Below are 18,527 nucleotides of genomic sequence, written 5' to 3'. Positions count from 1 at the left end.
GTAACAAACACAATGTGAATGTGTGTCTATCTACGTATGATTGATCTGAGAACATAATTATCATTAATAAAGTATGTATTGTATGTCGATATTAATATGGAAGAATGACCTAACATTTTTCATTTTCTTACAATTTAATTGTCTTTTTTCTTAACTACTACAATTAATATTTTCCATATAAAATAATCGTATACATGAACCGGGTGTCCATTGTTATTTTTTGGCCTTTTGGGAAAATTATAAAGAAGAAATATCTTGGAAACATCAATAGAGATCATAGCCAGCTAAGCAAGCACCTATAAATAAACACAAACACAACACAAGTAACGGCGAGAAGAAAGAAAAACAAATTAGATCACCACAAGCTCTTCAACAATGGCAAACGTTTTCCTCATCAATAGCAGAAACAGAAGATCAATGCGAACAACAACAGAGTCAAAACCCAAGAATATTACGGTAAAGAGATCAGATTCATCTTCAGACTTCAACTACTCATGCAAGAAACATCCTAAGCAAAGACAATCTCCTGGAATATGTTCCCTTTGTCTCAACGAGAGTCTCTCCAAGTTGTCTAGTGATTTCTATGACTTAAGTTCAAGCATGAACTCCTCTTCTTTGGCTAAAACGATGTCGTCTTGCTCCTCCGCCTCTTCAGAATCAGAATCAGATTATTCTTCGACGGCTATATCTTCTTATTACTCTTCTGTCTCCTCTTGTTTATCTCCTCTGCAACATAGATACAGTGAGATCGTTGTTAATAAGAAGAAAAAGAAGCATGTCAAAAAACAAAGCTTCCTCTCTAGATTATTTCTGTAATTATTTACCACATTTTTGTATATATCCATTTGTTTTTCTCACTTTTTTCACCCCTTGAAAACAGTAAAAAATCTTGAGCAAGAAAAAGATACAGAGTAAAAGTAATAATCACAAGATGATAAGAAGTAATGGTTATACGAGAAATTTTATTTACATGACAATTACATGCATTTGATTTCTAAAAAATTATAAAGATTTTAAAAATTGTTAAAGAATGTTACTCCAACTAGAAGTCTAGAACCGATTCAATTTAATTTCCCTGAATTCACGGAAAATGTGATTAATTTACAGTGACATTTTGTAATTCTATATGTAAACTATGTGATTTTTTTTTTTTATCAAAAAAAAAAAAAAAAAAAACTATGTGAATTTTTTTTTTAAAGCAAACAGAGAATGCCGACGAAGGCTGTGATTGGTTGGCACATGACAATACAGTTGGCAATACAATTAATGTACGGGAAGAGGAAAAAGACGTGTCACGCTTCATTTATTCAGGTTTGGTATTAGAGCTGGTCAAATTTAATAAGTAGCCTTTCCATAATACTTACATAAATGCAATTAAGTTACTTAAACGGCACTACTAATTAATAATAATCCACACAAACCGAATATCATAACAAAACTTCATCCCGTAAAAACATTTTAAGAAAAAAGTTTAAACGCAACCATGGAAAAGTTTTGAATAAATATTTTAAATTTTCAAGAAATCCAGTATTTGTAATTTACTTGGAACTTGAAACGCTTTATCACAATTCACTAATCTGCCTTGAAACTTGCTTGTTACATTGAATATGAGCTTTGGTAATAAATCATCGTGTTGATGATGTATTTGATTAATAATATAACAAGAGATTAATGGAAGTGGTGATGTACAGACAGACGTACAAGTGAAGTGGCCAGTTCATGTCTGAGCAGTGATCTGGTGATCTACTCTCAGCCGTTTTCCACGAACATTCTCTCTTTCTCTCCCACGTGACGTTTTATATGATTCTTCTCTCCGTACCATTATACAGTTACAAATTGACACTATAGGCTACTTTGTATTGCTAGTTTTTTTTCTTATAAATGTCATATTGTGATTTTGGTGAATTTGAATTCGTAAAACGTTAACAAAGTTTGGAGCAAATCGTTTTTTTTTTTTTTTTGCAATTGTGTGGATAAGTATATGCAATCCGGCCATAAGTCATTTCCTTTAAAAATAATCAGTCTCATCTTACGAATGAAAGATAAACATATGGTTTATTAACGACTATATGAATAGATTCTATAAAAAAAATTATGAATCCTAAGGACTATCAAGTTTATTAAAATTAAAAAATAAATGATAAGTATTTATTTAAAATTATGCAAACAGAAAAGAAAAAAAAAAAGAAACGAATTAAACATGAACCATAGAAACTGGGAAATTCCGTTGTCCAAAAAAAAAAAAAAGAAACTGGGAAATTCCCGGAAAGTATGGATAGATCTCCTCCCATTGTTGGAATATAAATGTGGTCCTATGGAAATTATGGAAAACACATGGAACAATATTTCTCCCATTCTACTGAAAAAAAGAAGTTGTTATATTCAAATTCTCAGCCGATTAATAGCCAATAATCCGAGAAAAGAAAAAGGCTATCATTCAAATTTCTTAGATCAATGTAATTTATCAATAAGTAGAAAAAAAACACGCACCCAGTTCAACTACCAATTTGTAAATTAGATTTTTTTTTTTCATTTATTAAAAAAATTGATTCATCGTATTCGTGCGCAATTTTGCATACAGGACAACCGAAAAAATGTTTGTAATTGACATATTTGACACACACAAAAAACTGCAGTATATTTCTAAAACTCTTTATACAAAATGCAGTGTGATCTTAAATAAAGTATAAAACCGATATTATTAGCCAGATAAATTAATCCGTTGTAATTGCTATCGTCAATAACTCAATATTCAAATCTTTAAAAGACAAGACCTGTTATAGATTTACCTTTGTATAATAAATAAATATAACTTCAAAACAGACATTTTTTTAGCTATTATGGTCAGACGACTCAAAGTCTATTTCTTATATAAAGGATCCAATGCTTGCTGTTGCTCACTATTGTTAAATGAAGAAACAAAAAAAGCATATAGATTTTCGTCAAAAAAGAAAGAAAACATATAGATGTAGCAGATGCATATCGTAAGGAAATGATAAACTAAAAAAAAAGAAAGAAAAAAAAGAAAGGAAGAACTCCATGTGATAACTTATGAGCACTATGTTCATTTGAATTGAGTAGCCTCTCAATAATCGTCATCCCCACTAAAATTGCCATCTCAATAATCGTTACAACCACTAACTATGACTCACAAAACACAAAAACTTTTAAAATACTTTATCATACTCCATTCAAGAGTGTCTAAATTAGCTAAATAACATATTTTAATGTGATACAATATAAACTAAATCTTGTTGATCACAATAAATTACTACGATTTATAGGTTACGACTTTGTCCAATCCTTTGACAAAATTAGAAATCGTCTCCACGTATAATAACGCACCTCTTTCTCTAGATCAGGTCAAACGTCACGTGACCCTTCTCTTACCTTTTTAGCTTCTTAACTCTTAAAATAGAAAACAAGAAAAACCAAAGTAAAGTTTTGAATCGTCGATTTTTGGGCATTAGACACCATCGTGGCATTGGTTGATTGACCTCTCATACTTTCCTTTTTCGGCAAATACCTCTCTCTACTACTCCCACAAATAGAAAGTCTCATCAAGAATTCAAGATCCGTTTTTTCTGAATCTTTTCTTTGACGAGCGGTTTGTTTGTCTTGAATGTTGCCGTTTGGATCGTTCTCAGAGAAATGCGGCGGCGGAGGAAGACGGTTGTGGTGGCGGTTGTGATACGGAGGGTGCTAATATGCGCCATATGCGTAATGACATTACTCTGTTTTCTCACCGTACACATCTATGTTGCTCCTTTCAATAGACTCCCTAGGAGGCTTCACCTTAATCACCACAACACTCGGGTACGTAACCATAACCATCTCTGTTTTCTTGATCGGTGTTAGTGTTCTTAACTCTGTTTCTGAGATTGGGTCGTTTCTTGATTTGATTCTCTCTGTTTAACAGAGAGGAGATATCATCGATTACAACAAATCTATCACAGAACAGAGCTTAACGAGGAATCTGTCTCGTTTAGAATCGAATGAAGCTTCTTCTCTTATCACCAAACCAAAGGTTTGATACGATGTTCTTGAGATCTTCTTGTTTGGAATAAAGTTTTGAACTTTGGCTATCGATATAAACTTTGTCAAATTTCAGGAAAATGAGATTCAGTATAAGAGTTCAATCTCGGAACACATCAAGAACACCGAGCTAGTACCTCCTCATTTCTCTACAAGCCCTTCTTCTTCCAAGGTTTGAAAATTTCTTATATTTTGATTCTTTGGTGCAACTAATGGGAGGACTAAGATTAGTTTCTGTAAGTTAATCATTAGTGAGTGTTTAGTAATTGAGGATATCAAGTAAATTATTTTAATGATAAGTTTGGTGGTTGTAAGTGATGGCTAACTTTAGAACACTAGACAAACTATTTCTTAGATCAAAGAAAAGTTCGATTGTTTTGAATAGAAGGATCATGCTTCTTTCGTGTTTTTCACTCTTTTAGATTTGACAGTTGAACATGACAAGCGGGATACCGGATTTCGACAAGCTTTGGAAACCTCCACCGAACCGAGATTTCGTCCCTTGTGTCAATCCCAATCCTAGTTACACATGTGAGCAAAGAAAACTATCTGGTTTGGTTTCCTTTTGTAGAAGTCTTGTGTTGTTGACACATGACAATCTGGTTATTTGGTTCTTTAGCTTCACTGGAATCTAGAGGCTATCTTCTTGTTCACACAAATGGCGGGCTTAACCAGATGCGCGCTGGGGTAAGTATGTAGTAGTACTATTTGTGTTTCTCTGCCCTCAAAAGTATGAAATACTTAAGGTTGAATCATTCTTCTTCCATTGCAACATTTTACAGATATGTGACATGGTAGCTATAGCTCGGATTATAAATGCAACACTCGTAGTCCCAGAGCTCGATAAACGGTCTTTCTGGCAGGATACTAGGTTAGCTCCATGTTACCATACTCTGTTTTTTTCTTGTTGTCTAAGAATTTTCTAGATCCTGTTTTAACCTGTTTTTGTTGTGGATTGATGCGATTGTAACAGCAAATTCTCGGATGTCTTTGATGAAGATCACTTCATCAATGCTTTATCTAAAGATATAAGAGTCATCAAGAAACTTCCAAAAGGTATTGATGGACTTACAAAAGTGGTTAAGCATTTCAAAAGCTATTCAGGATTGAGTTACTACCAAAATGAGATAGCTAGCATGTGGGATGAATACAAGGTGATCCGAGCCGCCAAATCCGATTCTCGTCTAGCAAACAACAATCTACCTCCTGATATCCAGAAGCTGCGTTGCCGTGCATGCTATGAGGCTCTACGCTTCTCTACTAAAATCAGATCAATGGGAAAAGTAAAACTATTGATTTACCTATAACCATCTCATAGGTCATCTTTCTCTCTAACAGTTTGAGTTTTATGTAGCTTTTGGTCGATAGGATGAGGTCTTATGGTCTATACATCGCGTTGCATTTGAGATTTGAGAAAGACATGCTAGCTTTCAGCGGATGCAACCATGGTTTATCTGCTTCAGAAGCTGCTGAGCTAAGGAAGATAAGGTAACCAAAACAAATTTACTTTTCTCTGCCATTTCTTGCGAGTTGTTATTTTTCGAGTAAGAAGATTGCGTGTTTAGGAAGAACACAGCGTATTGGAAAGTGAAAGACATTGATGGAAGAGTACAAAGACTCAAAGGTTATTGCCCATTGACTCCAAAAGAAGTTGGAATCTTGCTAACAGCTCTTGGATATTCATCAAACACACCGATATATATAGCTGCTGGTGAGATTTACGGTGGTGAGTCTCGGTTAGCCGATTTACGCTCTCGTTTCTCCATGTTAACGAGTAAGGTACTAACAAAGTTTCAAGATATTTTGGTTTTTTTTTATGATTAGTAACTAAAGGGATCAAATAAAAAGACTGAAGACTCTTTTATTTTGTTCATGAAAGGAAAATTTGGCAACTAGCGAAGAGCTTAAGCCTTTTATGAACCACTCAACTCAAATGGCTGCACTTGATTACATTGTTTCTGTGGAAAGCGACGTTTTTATTCCGTCATATAGCGGAAACATGGCAAGAGCTGTTGAAGGGCATCGTCGGTATCTTGGTCACCGAAAAACTATCTCTCCGGACAGGTGAAAATTGTTGTTTTTTTTGTTTCTTTTGGTTTTAAGTGATGGAATCTTGTTGGCTTACATTTTGTTGGTATTTTGTGATTCAGGAAAGGCATTGTGAGGTTGATAGATAGAATTGGAAGAGGAGCTGAGAAAGATAACCGAAAAGTGTATGAACGAATCATAGATATTCACAAAACCCGGTAAGCAAAAACCAATGTTTTCATAGAATTAGACCCATCTCCATAATGTACTGGCTCTAACTGTTGTGGTTATAACACAGACAAGGATCGCCGAAGAGGAGAAAAGGGCCAGTTTCTGGAACAAAAGGTTTGGAGAGACATCGTTCTGAAGAATCCTTCTACGAGAACCCATTACCGGAGTGCCTCTGCCAGAGAGACCCAAGTAAAGCGAGATAATGGACATGAAACTTGAAATTTTTCATGCAAATTTAGCATTGGAGATAAGTTTCAATGATAGTTATAGGCATATTATATAGGTTATAGCATTATAATGATCAAACAGTTTGGTGATTAATGAATGATATACCAATTTTTATACATAATTCTGATTTATACTTTATTCTATAGAAATTCCATGATAACAGTGAATTTGTAGCTCGTCTACTTGTTGATTTTAGAAATATCAAGTTTCTTTTATAGAGACTAAGGGGGTGTTTATTCAATGATGGAGTTAAAGTCAATTTTTTAAGCTTTAGATTTGATTTCTGATATTGCTTGTAAGAGTTTGTTTGTGTGAATTTCAAAATCTCTGCAGTATATCTTGAATTTTGATTCTAATAATTTATTCATAAAACTCCAAAGAGGTTTCATTTCAAATGATTCAATATACAAAAATTTTACAAGTCTTTTAGTTTTGAATAACACTGGATTTTAATGAAGAATTTTAAATCTTAGTTGAATAACATAAAACTTTTAAAATCTAATGAAGTATGAGATCCAATAACACCAGATTTTAAAGTTGGATTTAGAATCATTAGTTGAATAACACTGGATTAGTGTTGGATTACAATTCTATTAAAATCCATCATTGAATAACACCACCTAATTTGTTCATGTACTGTGTCCTAAATTAAGAACTTACATCTTCCAATGTTATCCTTTGATTGGAATAATAATTATCAAGTATTATAATACTTATATATGCAACCTTAGAGAAACAGAAGACAAAAATGTCTCTGGTACTAAGAATTGAAGCTTGCCATGGGAAAAGTATAATCAGGAAGAACAACATATCAGAATCAGATGATCCTCAAAAAAGTTATATAAGAGAAAATTTGAGATTATAAAGTTTTGTTAAATTCTCACATTTTATGAAGATGGGAACCAGAAGTGCTGGTTTTGTAAAAATCTTATTAAACTCTGCAGTGTAATCTCATGGAGGTAACAGCAAAAGAGGAATGATGGCAATATGATTCTTCTTCAGGGAAGAGGACCAGGGAATGTTCCATTTTCTCTTTGCTCGTTCCACCTATCAACCTGCAAACACACAAAAGATAGTTCTTGCAGTATTAAGAAGCAGAACTAGCGAAATCGTCCCAAAAGAAAACGGAACTGATTTCATGACAACTTGTAATCTCAAAACAGTGAAGCAGCCTATTTTAAAGGTCTTTTTTTCTATAACTAATCAGTATCACCTATCAAATAATTGGAACCATGAAGAAAGCTAAAGGAAAGGAAAGTGTACCCATTCGCTGGGGCAAAGAGATCGATAAAACTTTGCAAACTTATCGCATTCTGGAGCATCGTCACCCTTAGCAGCTACACATCTGGAGATATGAAAACAATCACAAAACTTAGACATGGGGAAAGAGATCAGAATCTAAGGAAAAAAGGATAAACATTGCAGAACATTGGTTTTTCACCTGTGATATTCGATGTAACGAGTGAAACAATGCCTTGTTTGGTTTGTTGTCGGGAAACGGAAATCAGCAGGAGCTGTCTCAAGCTGCAACAACACCACATGAGCCAACTCGATTAATATATTAACAAGATCAAAGTAAGTGTATCAAAGTAAGTCTTTTGGCTACTACAATATACCTTGATCTCATCAGGGGTTTCTTCAGCAACTTCTTCACTAGTATTTTCGTCATTATTTTCTTCAATAGCAGGAGGAGTCTCTTCAGCATTGTCTTCCGCTGCAGCAGCAGGAGCCTCAGAAGTCACTTCCGTTGACTCAGGAGCAGATTCAGACTTCTCTTCAACAGCAGAAACCGCTTCCTCAACAGGAGATTCTTCCTTAGTTTGGTCCGTGGTAACCTCTTCAGCTTGTGTAGTAACTTCTGGTACCACTTCTTTCACTTCCACAGGCTTTGCACTTGTATCTTGCTTCACTTCTTTCTCCAAATGATATTGCTGCCAAAATAAATCACCAGCCAAAAAAGTGGTTAAAGACCAAATGAAACCAACATAGACCAAGTGAAAATCAATCTTACTTGTTACAAAATGGATGAAATAAATGGTAACACAATCCTTTAATGTTTACTTACAAATGAAAAAAGTTTGGATTTTTAAAAACTGGAAAGATTCAATCTTTGTTGACTTGTTCAAATCAATCAAGAAATTGAAAACCCTAATATGTATTGAAGAGCTAAAGGAATCTAATTTAGCTCGTTCTAAAAGGATAAATCAAAATCGAATCGAAGCAGATCTAACAAAAGAAAGTCTCACAATCAAATTCAAAGAGAATCAGCTCATTTTGCAGTAGATCGAACGAAGATCGGATGAAAACTGAGAGAGCAAAATGAGAAATGAGGTATAAGATGAAGAATAACCTCGGAGAGCGATGGAGTTTGAGCGGTCACAGCTTCCGCCATTGAAGCGTGTGGTCAAAAGAAGCTCGGAGAATCTTCAGGTGACTGGAGAGCGACGAGGATCGGAGACAAGAATCTTTTTTTTGATGATAACACTCTGAGAGAAACTGTTAGGTTTAAGCTCTCCAGGATCTCTATCTGGCTATGTCCGTACCGACCAAACGACAGTGTTTTGTTTTGTTCTAACATAAATTGGGCCTGTTTTACTTAGTCCACTTTAGGCCCAATTAAGTCTCCGCTGATCTGTCTACTAAATAAAATGATTTATTTGCACACAACAACAACAAAAAAAAAAAAAAAAAAAAAAAAAAAAAAAACAAAGCAATAGAAGCACATTCCAACAAAGGGAATTACATGTGATAATTTTATAAATTTCTTTTATTTGGTAGAATTTTTTATTCCTGGTTACCAACAATGTTTTGGTACATAGATGAATCACAAGAAAATTTCAAATTGAGAAAATAAAACAATTATTTATCCATCCATACAACGCAACGGATAGAGTTTCCTTCCGCCAATAAATCAAAAGCTTTGTTAATTTCCTCAAAGCTTAATTCATGTGTAATCAGACCGTCTAGGTTAAGCTCCTGCAATTTAAAAAAAAAAAATATAAAATCACATCGCGTAATGAAAAAAATAACTTTAACTTTTGTTCTTGTATAAATAAATAATCATATATACTATAAACAGATTTATTTATACCTTTTTCAAATAACGATCCACGAGAATTGGAATATCAAGTTTGGGTTTCAAACCACCGAACAATGTTCCACATATAGTTCTGCCTCTGAGAAGATCATAACTACCCAAGCTTACTGGCAAAGCCTTTTGTTCCATCCCCAATATTACCGTTTTACCCGATCCCTAAAAGGAAATCATCATTATGAAAATTGATATCGGTTTTATCTATGTAATGATGCTAAACCGAATAGAAACCGGTAAAACCGTACAGGGCGAGTGCTATTGAAAGCCTCTTCCATCAAGGAAGCTAAACCAATGCATTCAAAACTGTAGTCAGCTCCTACTTCTGTCATTTCTCTAATCACCTTATTTTCATAATCATCCAACAATTACATTAATTTATTTCAGCATGTTCCGAATTAAAAGTTATATAAGAGTACTTTGAAGACATACCTCACTAATTGTCTTCTCCCCACACAAAGCAGGATTGACGAAATCCGTCATTCCGTATCTTTTACCTACTCGACATCAGTAGTTATAGGTTATCTTAAGTGATATGGTATACTAAAAAAAAAAAATGATTATGTCAATTTAACCAGTTCGTAGTAAAATTTCATTAGGAAATCAGTCAAACCTATTTCAAATTTGGCGGGATTGAGATCCACACCGATGATCTTAGTGGCTCCCCGCAATCTGACTCCTTCTGCAACCTGTTTACGAAAAAAATTCACCAACTACTTAATAGTTAATCTTAATTGTTTTTGTTGTTAATGTTAAACAAAATCATATAATTGTTTAATATATATAGCTTCTATTATTTTGATATAAATGTACCGCGAGTCCAACAGCACCAAGGCCAAAGATAGCGACAGTGGAACCTTCCTCTACGTCAGCCACTTTCCACGCAGCTCCAATTCCTACAAGTCCATTTCAAACTCGTAACAAAGTGTAATTATTTATATATTTATATCCCACCCTTGATTTTGTACTAGTTTTATGTTTTAACCTTGGCTAATTTAAAAATTATCCAAATCAACCCTAAACAAATATGAGAAACTAAGCTAGCTAGCTAACCTGTGGCAACACCGCAGCTGAGCAAGGCTGCTATATCAACGGGAATTTCAGGAGAGATTTTGACGAGATGTGCGATATCTACCACGGTATATTCAGTAAAACTCGAGACAAAGATAAAATGGTGAATAACTTCTCCAAAAGAGTCCTTGAATCTTGAAGTCATTCCATATCGTCTAGTGTTTGATAAGAAATCGTTAGTATATCTTGTGCACCAGTTGCTCTTTGGAGATTTGCATTCTTTGCATTCTTCACATTGAGGTTGAAACACTGGCAAAACGACGTCGCCTTGTTTAAATCCGTCTACGTTGGCTCCAATACTCTCGACCACACTAGATTACAAATCCAAGTAATTAGGCAAATTCTTGAAGATCAAGAATGAAAAAATAAAGAAGTATAGGGTGATTCACCCGACTGCTTCGTGACCTAGGATCCTAGGAAACCTTGCAAGCGGTCCCTGGAAGAATAAAAATGTTTGTGGGATTGAGTTTTGAATAATAGATTATGCGTTGACTTTGTGATATAATGTAAACTTACACTTTCTAGTTTCCAGAAAGTAACATCCGTGTGACATAGAGAAGTACATAGAATTTTAATCCTAACTTCGTAAGCTTGAGGTGGATCAACTTGGATCTCTTCTATCACCAAAGCTTCTCCTGCTTTCCGTAAGATTGCTGCTTTGCATCGAATCGGCTTTCCTTCGGTGCTGGAGAGTGAAGCTTTGTCCATGGTGAACAATGATGGAGTGATCTGGGAGAGAGAGTCACTTGTTCTTGTTATATTATCTCTGCAAAAAGATTCTCTTGTTTTTATCAATAGCTTATTTTTTTTCTAATAAATCCATTTACTGAATAATGAAGCACGTCTCTAGTCTTTTTTATAAAGTTAATTTCTCTATAATGAGAAAGGGGTGGGTGGGAACGACGTATCTTTACTTTATTTTTCAGTCTATGTTAAGAAAATAATTTAAAATGAAACTTTGAGGAAAATGAAAACATTGGCTTTCAGATTGTACCAATGAAAACAAATTTCGAACAGCTCGTTATTACTTAATTAATACATACCTAAAACTCAGCTAATTAATAAATATGGTTTCTTGTAATCTTGATTAAACTACAACATTTTTAACTATATGTTTGTTATAACAAATGTGAGAAAACATACACGAATTTACAATGTTTACAATAACGTCACTGAAAGCCAATTCATTGGTTAGGAAGATCGCTTGTAGTGTAACACGAGATGGCAGGTTACGTTCTTATCTTGCGCTTGGAAGACCATCGTGGTTGCAGGACCGCATAGAGAGAGAGATCGTGGTCGTGGAGGTTGAAGCAAGTCTCCTCATTGATTTTGGGTTCATCAGCCTCTGGTTTTTTTGTCCTGTTTCTGTTCGTAATTGCTCTGTTTTTCTTTTCTGGTTTTGATCTTAATTGCTCTGTTTTTCTTCCTATGTTGACATTATTTTTCTTCTTCGTAATAAATAATTTGACCAGCGACAAAAAAAAACGAGGATATATAAAATCTCGCAAAACTTAAAACCCAATATTTTTTTAAAACGCAAATTAAAATTGGGGCCCATATAAAATTGCACTATATGACCGGGTTGGTCCATATATAAAACTATAAAAGTGAAGTGAGAAATCTCCTCTTGCACAAAAATGGCGTCATAAAGGAACATTAATTCACGCTTAGATGTTAAAAATGAAAGAACACTAATTCACCACCATTGTCTGAATTAAAGAAGTGACAATGCGTGTGTTGAAAGTTGAAACTGCTTGTTACCAAGGGTTTGAAGCGAGTGAACGTATAAAGAACTTGAGATTTGCATTTCAAATGGTAAAGCCAAGTACAGTAAAACCTCTATAAATTAATAATGTTGGGATCATGATATTTTATTAATTTATAGTGATATTAATTTATCTATAAATTAATAATTATTAATTTATAACGTAAATTAATATTTATTAATTTATAGAAAGTTTTGTTTCAATTGTGAATTTTTTTTTAAAAAAATACGAGCTAAAGCAATGTGATCTAACTAAGATTAATGTTTTGGATGTTATAAATTTTATAGTTTTAGCCTTAAACACTTAATATTTCAAAAAAAAATAATTTATTTTGACAATGAACAACAACGATTATAGAATTCACATATATAAACGATATACATAAATTAAAATTCACAAAGACATTCATTGTTGTATTTTAAAAACATATACGACTATTAAAACAAAAATTATGCATATTCAAAATTTGAAAACTTACAAAAGCTTTTTATGAAAAACACTAAAACTATTATATATATATATATGTGAAAATTACATGATTATTAATTTATGATATTATTGGGACTATATTTTTACATAGAGATTTCAAAAAATTTATTATCTTATTATCTTATCGAATTTGGTTAATTTTTACATTGGCCCGACTAGGGACCGGCCAAATTTATTAATTTATCGTGTTTATTAATTTATCGAGTATTAATTTATAGAGGTTCTACTGTATAACAATCATTGATCTACAAATTAATAGAAGGGGTTTAGTAAACACAATTTTAAGGGGTTTGGACTCCAAGTGCCAAAGATAAGTTTCTGGCTCTTGTTAATATAACAAAATGTGCAAGGTAACAAGAACAAAGCATTTTGAAAGACAAAGGAAAATAATCTAAACAAGAACCATTACTTATCCATCCATAGAATGCAGCGGAGAGACTTTCCTTCCTCTAATAATGCGAAAGCCTTATTGATTTCCTTAAAATTTAATTCATGTGTGATAAAACTATCCAAATTGAGCTCCTACAATTTGTTAAAGGAAGTACTATTTAATCTCATGAAAACATAACAGAGGGTGGAAAAAAATGTAAGCACATAAATATATATGTACAGTTTACCTTTTTAAGGTAATGATCCACGAGAATGGGAATATCAAGTTTGGATTTTAGACCACCGAACAAGCTTCCGCAAATATTTCTGCCTCTTAAAAGATCAAAACTACCCAAACTAATTGGTGCTGCATGCTTCTCCATCCCCAACATTACTGTTTTACCTGTTCCCTGATTTATTTATTTATTTTCCAATTGTTAAAAGACATTGTAAATTATAGAGCCAATTAACTTTGGTTAACCTTAACCATTGGAATGATATACTGAATTGACTAAGATTCGATTTATAAGCGTACCGTGCGGGTACTGATGAAAGCCTCGTTAAGTAAAGAAGCTAAGCCAACGCATTCGAAGCTGTAGTCAACGCCTCCTTTTGTCATTTCTTTAACCACCTTTTTTTTGTATTGACCAACAAAGTATTTGTTTTTGTCAATGTATGTATTAATAAGTTGTTGTAACGTAAGATATATGAACTGGAGTAAGATATTTGATAACATACCTCACTAACCTTCTTTTCTCCGCATAAGGTAGGATTGATGAAATCCGTAAAACCAAATTTCTTACCTGATCAATAGAGATTATTATATATGATTAAATTTAAGTGATTATTTACATTTCAAAGCAAAAGTATGATTTGTTTCTCTATTTTTGATATAATATTTTGAAACTAATTTAATTTATGTGTGTAATCAATGAAAATGTTATTTATGACGGGAAAAAAAGAAACCTAAACTACTACACTTGGCTATTTTTACCCAAAAAAAGGATAAAAACAGATGGACCGTTAAACCACTTGTCAGATCAACATCAACTACAGCCTCCAACACTAACGTATAACTTATACACTAATCACCAACGTGGTCAGAATAAGCCCACACACACAAAAATCTTCTTCAAAATTAAAAGACAAAAAGCATATTATATCAGGATTGGTATCAATACCAATACCAGGATTGAAATACAACACGACTTTACCTAGCTCGAATTTATCAGGATTGGTATCAATACCAATGATCTTTGCAGCCCCACGTAGTCTAGCTCCTTCTGCAACCTTTTACCAAATCATTAAAATTATTTAATTATTACTAGCAAATAACTAAAAGATGTGTATATAAATTTGATCAAAGAAAAGGTATAATTATTTTTATTTTTTCAATAAACAAAAGGTAAAATTATTGTTAAAGTAGTTTTGTTTTCTTTTTTTTTTCTTTTTTTTTTTCGAAGAAAAAAGTAACACTATATATTTTTTTTCGAAGAAAAAAGTAACACTATATATAATTGAAAATAAAAATGATACCGCAAGTCCAACAGCACCAAGGCCAAAAACTGCAACGGTGGAGCCTTCTTCAACGTTAGCTACCTTCCAAGCTGCTCCAATTCCTGATCCACGTGACGCACCATCAGCTCATGCATGTGCATTATCTGAAATCCTATAAATAACAATCCGGCCCCTAATCTCTCCTTATGTTTTACCCTAGATATATTTAAAATATCCATACCAACCCTACGAAAACAACTAAAGAAGAGAAGAGATACCTGTGGAGACACCGCAGCTGAGCAAAGCCGCTTTATCAACAGGGATTTCAGGAGATATTTTGACAAGATGTGCAATATCCACGACGGTGTATTCGGAAAAACTCGAGACAAAGAGAAAATGGTGAATAACTTCTCCCGAAGAGTCTTTGAATCTTGAAGCCATTCCATATCGTCTTGTGTTTGATATGAAATCTTCAGCATATCTCTCGCACCAGTTGGTTTTTGAAGATTTGCAGTCTTTGCATTCTTCACAATAAGGGTGAAACACTGGCAAAACGACGTCGCCTTGTTTAAATCCTACCACGTTTTCACCAATGCTCTCGACCACACTGGTTTAAAAAATTAATACAAGTTACTATGCTATAGTAACCTCAACAAAAAGTAATTACTCAAATTCTTGAAAAAGAGTGAAAATTTGAAATTAAAGAAATATATGAAGATTCACCCGACTGCTTCATGTCCAAGAATCCTAGGAAACCTTGAAATCGGTCCCTGGAAATGTAAAAAAGATGAGTGTGAAAATGGAGTTTTAAAGAAAAGATTATGCGTTGACTTTGTGAATAATGTAAACTTACGAAGTCTAGTTTCCAGAAAGTAAGATCAGTGTGACATAAAGAAGTACATAAAATCTTAATCCTAACTTCATAAGGTTGAGGTGGATCCACGTGGATGTCTTCAATCACCAATGCTTCTCCTGCTTTTCTACATATTGCTGCTTTGCATCTAATTGGTTTACCTTCGTTGCTAGAGAAAGATGTATTGTCCATGGCGATGATGAGATGCACAAATAGGTAAGTGGACGAGAGAGAGCTGATCTTGTTCTTCCTATCTTATCTTTTATAGATTTTCCAACTGCTACAACACTTATGAATATTTTATTCAACGACACATATTTTACTAGAGTGACACGCGCAACTTACAACAGAGTTGTACGTGCTCAATCTATAACGTCTAATTCTATGATACAATTTTTTTTTCATAATTCATAAGATTTGAAGGTATGTCATTGCATTTCTAGACCCAAAGCGTGTGTTTACAGTTTTTTTCTTTTTCAATAAGAGCATTTTAAAAATAGAATTTAAATGAAATATGTTATTAAAATTGAGAAATTAGATAGTAATATACAAGATAAGCAATTAGTTCGAGTATATGTTGTGCAAAAGTCATGGTCTCTAGATATTTGAAGACTGCGCATATTCTTTTATGGGCTTGATCCTAGCCTTCAATACGTCATGACTTTTTCCCATGTTCATGAGTATTGTCTAAGCATCAAGAGATTTCAAGTTTTCAAACACTTTTTAGATATCTATAAAAAATATTGGACAATGACTCTTAAGTATCACAATTACTAAATGATCATATATAGATTCAGAAAAACAATCTCAAAAGCAAAGTTAATAGTATTTCTTCCAAATAAGAAAGTGAAGATTAGTTTATTCGTAGTTAAGTATTTCTTCCAAATAAGAAAGTGAAGATTAGTTTATTCGTAGTTACTACTGAGCACATTCTAGATAAGTTCACCAATCTTAGAAGTTAGAACAGTAATAAACTCCACATGAATTCAGAATCATATTTCTGTAATACCATGTGATTGTGCCTATTGAGTAAAAAAAAAAAGGCATTTGCCTTAGGTCTCCTCAATATTAAGCAAATTTTGGGCCCCAAATTTCAAATAATCTATACTAGTATAATCGCAGCACTTTTTGTGACGGGTGGGTAAAAAAGCTTTCGGGTATATCGGATATCCGACCCATTTTAAAAATTCCTTCACAAAAAATTGGTTGGGTCGGGTTATATTTAACCCAACTCATACACCGGATATTCCATATTTAATAATTTAGATTTTTAGGAGATTTGATTAAGATTTATAATTATGATTCTCCTATCATCTTTGTTTGATTTGTTTTTAACTGTTTTGAATCATCATATAATACATAAAGTAAAAAAAAAAAATCAATTTTTTTTCTGCATATACTGTGATTCGAAATTTTAAAAACGGACATATATTATCCAATTGACGAAAATGTGTGTTCAACGTTCTACATCGATTAAAATATTTAGACAATGATTCAGAATCATATCATAAATAAGAACATTAATAAAATAAATGAGTTTTTTGGCGGGATGGGTTTGGCGGGACGGGTTTTTGAATCAACAATAATAAAAAGATTAAAATATCATTAATCCGCCGCTTCAATACGGATTTAATCCTTATTTTTTTTAATACAAATCACATGACGAGTTAAGAAATTACGGAACGGGTTATATTTCGGAAATGATTTATATGGCGGACGAATTTGAATCAATATTTATATACCGCTTTAATACGAGTTAAATCCTCAGTTTATTAATAATTATCTCGTGGACTCGTGGTATACCGTTACTTAATAACAATTGTAAACTATAATATAAATCTATATATAATAATATTTGAGAAGTGTTTTTGCTGATGTGTCGGACTCACAGCTCTTGTTGAGCTCTTGCTTTTGTGTGATTACTTAAATACCCTTTATTAAATTCGAATATTAATTAATTATTTTATTAAATTATAGCATTTTTACTTTTATACGATAATGTTTACATATTCGCAACAAAATTTACGTATATCCCACAAATTATCGATAATCTAATTTATATACTTTTCGAAAAATAAGAGATACAATATACTGCCCGGAAAAAAGGCAAATATATTGAATAGTCTAAAATCTATAAATAACAATATTTGAGAAGTGTTTTTGCTGACGTGTCAGACTCACGGCTCTTGTTGAGCTCTTGATTTTACGTGATTACTTAAATACCTTTTATTGCCTAATTTAATATTTTTAAATGTTTTTTTCCGTTTTTAATCTAATTATACTAAATGATTTTCGTTTAAATAAAAGGCCACATTGTGTAATCCGTTTAACCAATATGGGCCGAACAAAATATACAACTACACCGACTATATGTTAAATCGTAAACCCTAGAAACACATATTTAACCTCCTATAAATACATTAACTTCCTATCGTCATAGCCGGAGACACCGCCACCGCCGAGTCTCAACTCAAGCAAACCCTAAGCCATAAAGTTTCAAGAGGGAAACTGAATCTGATATCCATTGTGCATCCAAGCCGCCGTCGTTGAGATCATCACCACCACAGCCACGTTGGAGATCACTGAAATTTGTGAGCCTTCTTATGTTATCGCCAACGTGATCACGTTGGCACCGTAGCAAGTAAAGAAGAAAAGAAAGAGCATATTGGAGAAGACAAACAGAAAGAGGAAGAAGAAGAAGAAGAAGAAGAAGAAGACATTGAGACAAGGAGAAGAAGGAAGCGTGAAAAGAATCAAAAGAGAAAGAAAAGGATATATTGATCAGAGAAGGCTTATAGGAAAAGAAGAAGGAACCATGTAGGTAGAATCAAAACTGATATTATTTCGATTCATGTTTTCTATCTTTGTC

At 33.2% G+C, this 18,527-nt stretch overlaps 5 protein-coding genes across 6 annotated transcripts; 2 read left to right on the top strand and 3 right to left on the bottom strand.

The window, feature by feature from the left end:
• Positions 1-115: 115 nt before the first annotated feature.
• On the top strand, positions 116-941 carry LOC9329292. Its single transcript, XM_021015281.1, has one exon. It carries the CDS (start codon positions 376-378, stop codon positions 814-816), a length of 441 nt encoding a protein of 146 aa, XP_020870940.1. The 5' UTR covers positions 116-375; the 3' UTR covers positions 817-941.
• Positions 942-2,974: 2,033 nt separating this feature from the next.
• Positions 2,975-6,643, top strand: LOC9326578 (uncharacterized protein At1g04910). The gene is made up of 12 exons (XM_021012773.1): positions 2,975-3,816; positions 3,920-4,027; positions 4,112-4,207; positions 4,467-4,566; positions 4,655-4,722; positions 4,818-4,906; positions 5,009-5,318; positions 5,390-5,523; positions 5,601-5,814; positions 5,915-6,099; positions 6,186-6,281; positions 6,362-6,643. Exons 1-12 carry the CDS (start codon positions 3,652-3,654, stop codon positions 6,495-6,497), a joined length of 1,701 nt encoding a protein of 566 aa, XP_020868432.1. The 5' UTR covers positions 2,975-3,651; the 3' UTR covers positions 6,498-6,643.
• Positions 6,644-7,263: 620 nt separating this feature from the next.
• Positions 7,264-9,052, bottom strand: LOC9326577 (cytochrome c oxidase subunit 6b-1). Its single transcript, XM_002890469.2, has 5 exons — positions 8,873-9,052; positions 8,139-8,453; positions 7,964-8,046; positions 7,786-7,867; positions 7,264-7,577 (listed from the first exon to the last, which is right to left on the bottom strand). Exons 1-5 carry the CDS (start codon positions 8,912-8,914, stop codon positions 7,521-7,523), a joined length of 579 nt encoding a protein of 192 aa, XP_002890515.1. The 5' UTR covers positions 8,915-9,052; the 3' UTR covers positions 7,264-7,520.
• Positions 9,053-9,271: 219 nt separating this feature from the next.
• LOC9326576 (alcohol dehydrogenase-like 2) lies at positions 9,272-11,519 on the bottom strand. 2 transcript variants are annotated; one of them, XM_021012774.1, is made up of 9 exons: positions 11,201-11,518; positions 11,074-11,120; positions 10,667-10,995; positions 10,427-10,509; positions 10,227-10,302; positions 10,046-10,110; positions 9,862-9,957; positions 9,614-9,775; positions 9,272-9,498 (listed from the first exon to the last, which is right to left on the bottom strand). In XM_021012774.1, the coding sequence occupies exons 1-9, from the start codon at positions 11,390-11,392 to the stop codon at positions 9,382-9,384; spliced, it is 1,167 nt and encodes a 388-aa protein (XP_020868433.1). In that variant the 5' UTR covers positions 11,393-11,518; the 3' UTR covers positions 9,272-9,381. The 2 variants fall into 2 exon arrangements, with proteins under 2 accessions (XP_020868433.1, XP_020868434.1); XM_021012775.1 differs by lacking the exon at positions 9,862-9,957 and having other exon boundaries at positions 11,201-11,519.
• Positions 11,520-13,168: 1,649 nt separating this feature from the next.
• On the bottom strand, positions 13,169-15,940 carry LOC9329291 (alcohol dehydrogenase-like 1). The gene is made up of 9 exons (XM_002890467.2): positions 15,659-15,940; positions 15,529-15,575; positions 15,084-15,412; positions 14,845-14,927; positions 14,523-14,598; positions 14,047-14,111; positions 13,844-13,939; positions 13,557-13,718; positions 13,169-13,461 (listed from the first exon to the last, which is right to left on the bottom strand). The coding sequence occupies exons 1-9, from the start codon at positions 15,848-15,850 to the stop codon at positions 13,345-13,347; spliced, it is 1,167 nt and encodes a 388-aa protein (XP_002890513.1). The 5' UTR covers positions 15,851-15,940; the 3' UTR covers positions 13,169-13,344.
• Between the last annotated feature and the right edge of the window lie 2,587 nt (positions 15,941-18,527).

The sequence above is a fragment of the Arabidopsis lyrata genome, assembly GCF_000004255.2.
Source record: "Arabidopsis lyrata subsp. lyrata unplaced genomic scaffold ARALYscaffold_1, whole genome shotgun sequence".
Lineage (NCBI taxonomy): Eukaryota > Viridiplantae > Streptophyta > Magnoliopsida > Brassicales > Brassicaceae > Arabidopsis > Arabidopsis lyrata.
Note: the sequence above shows the minus strand (reverse complement) of the source record. Positions and strands in the feature narration are given on the sequence as shown.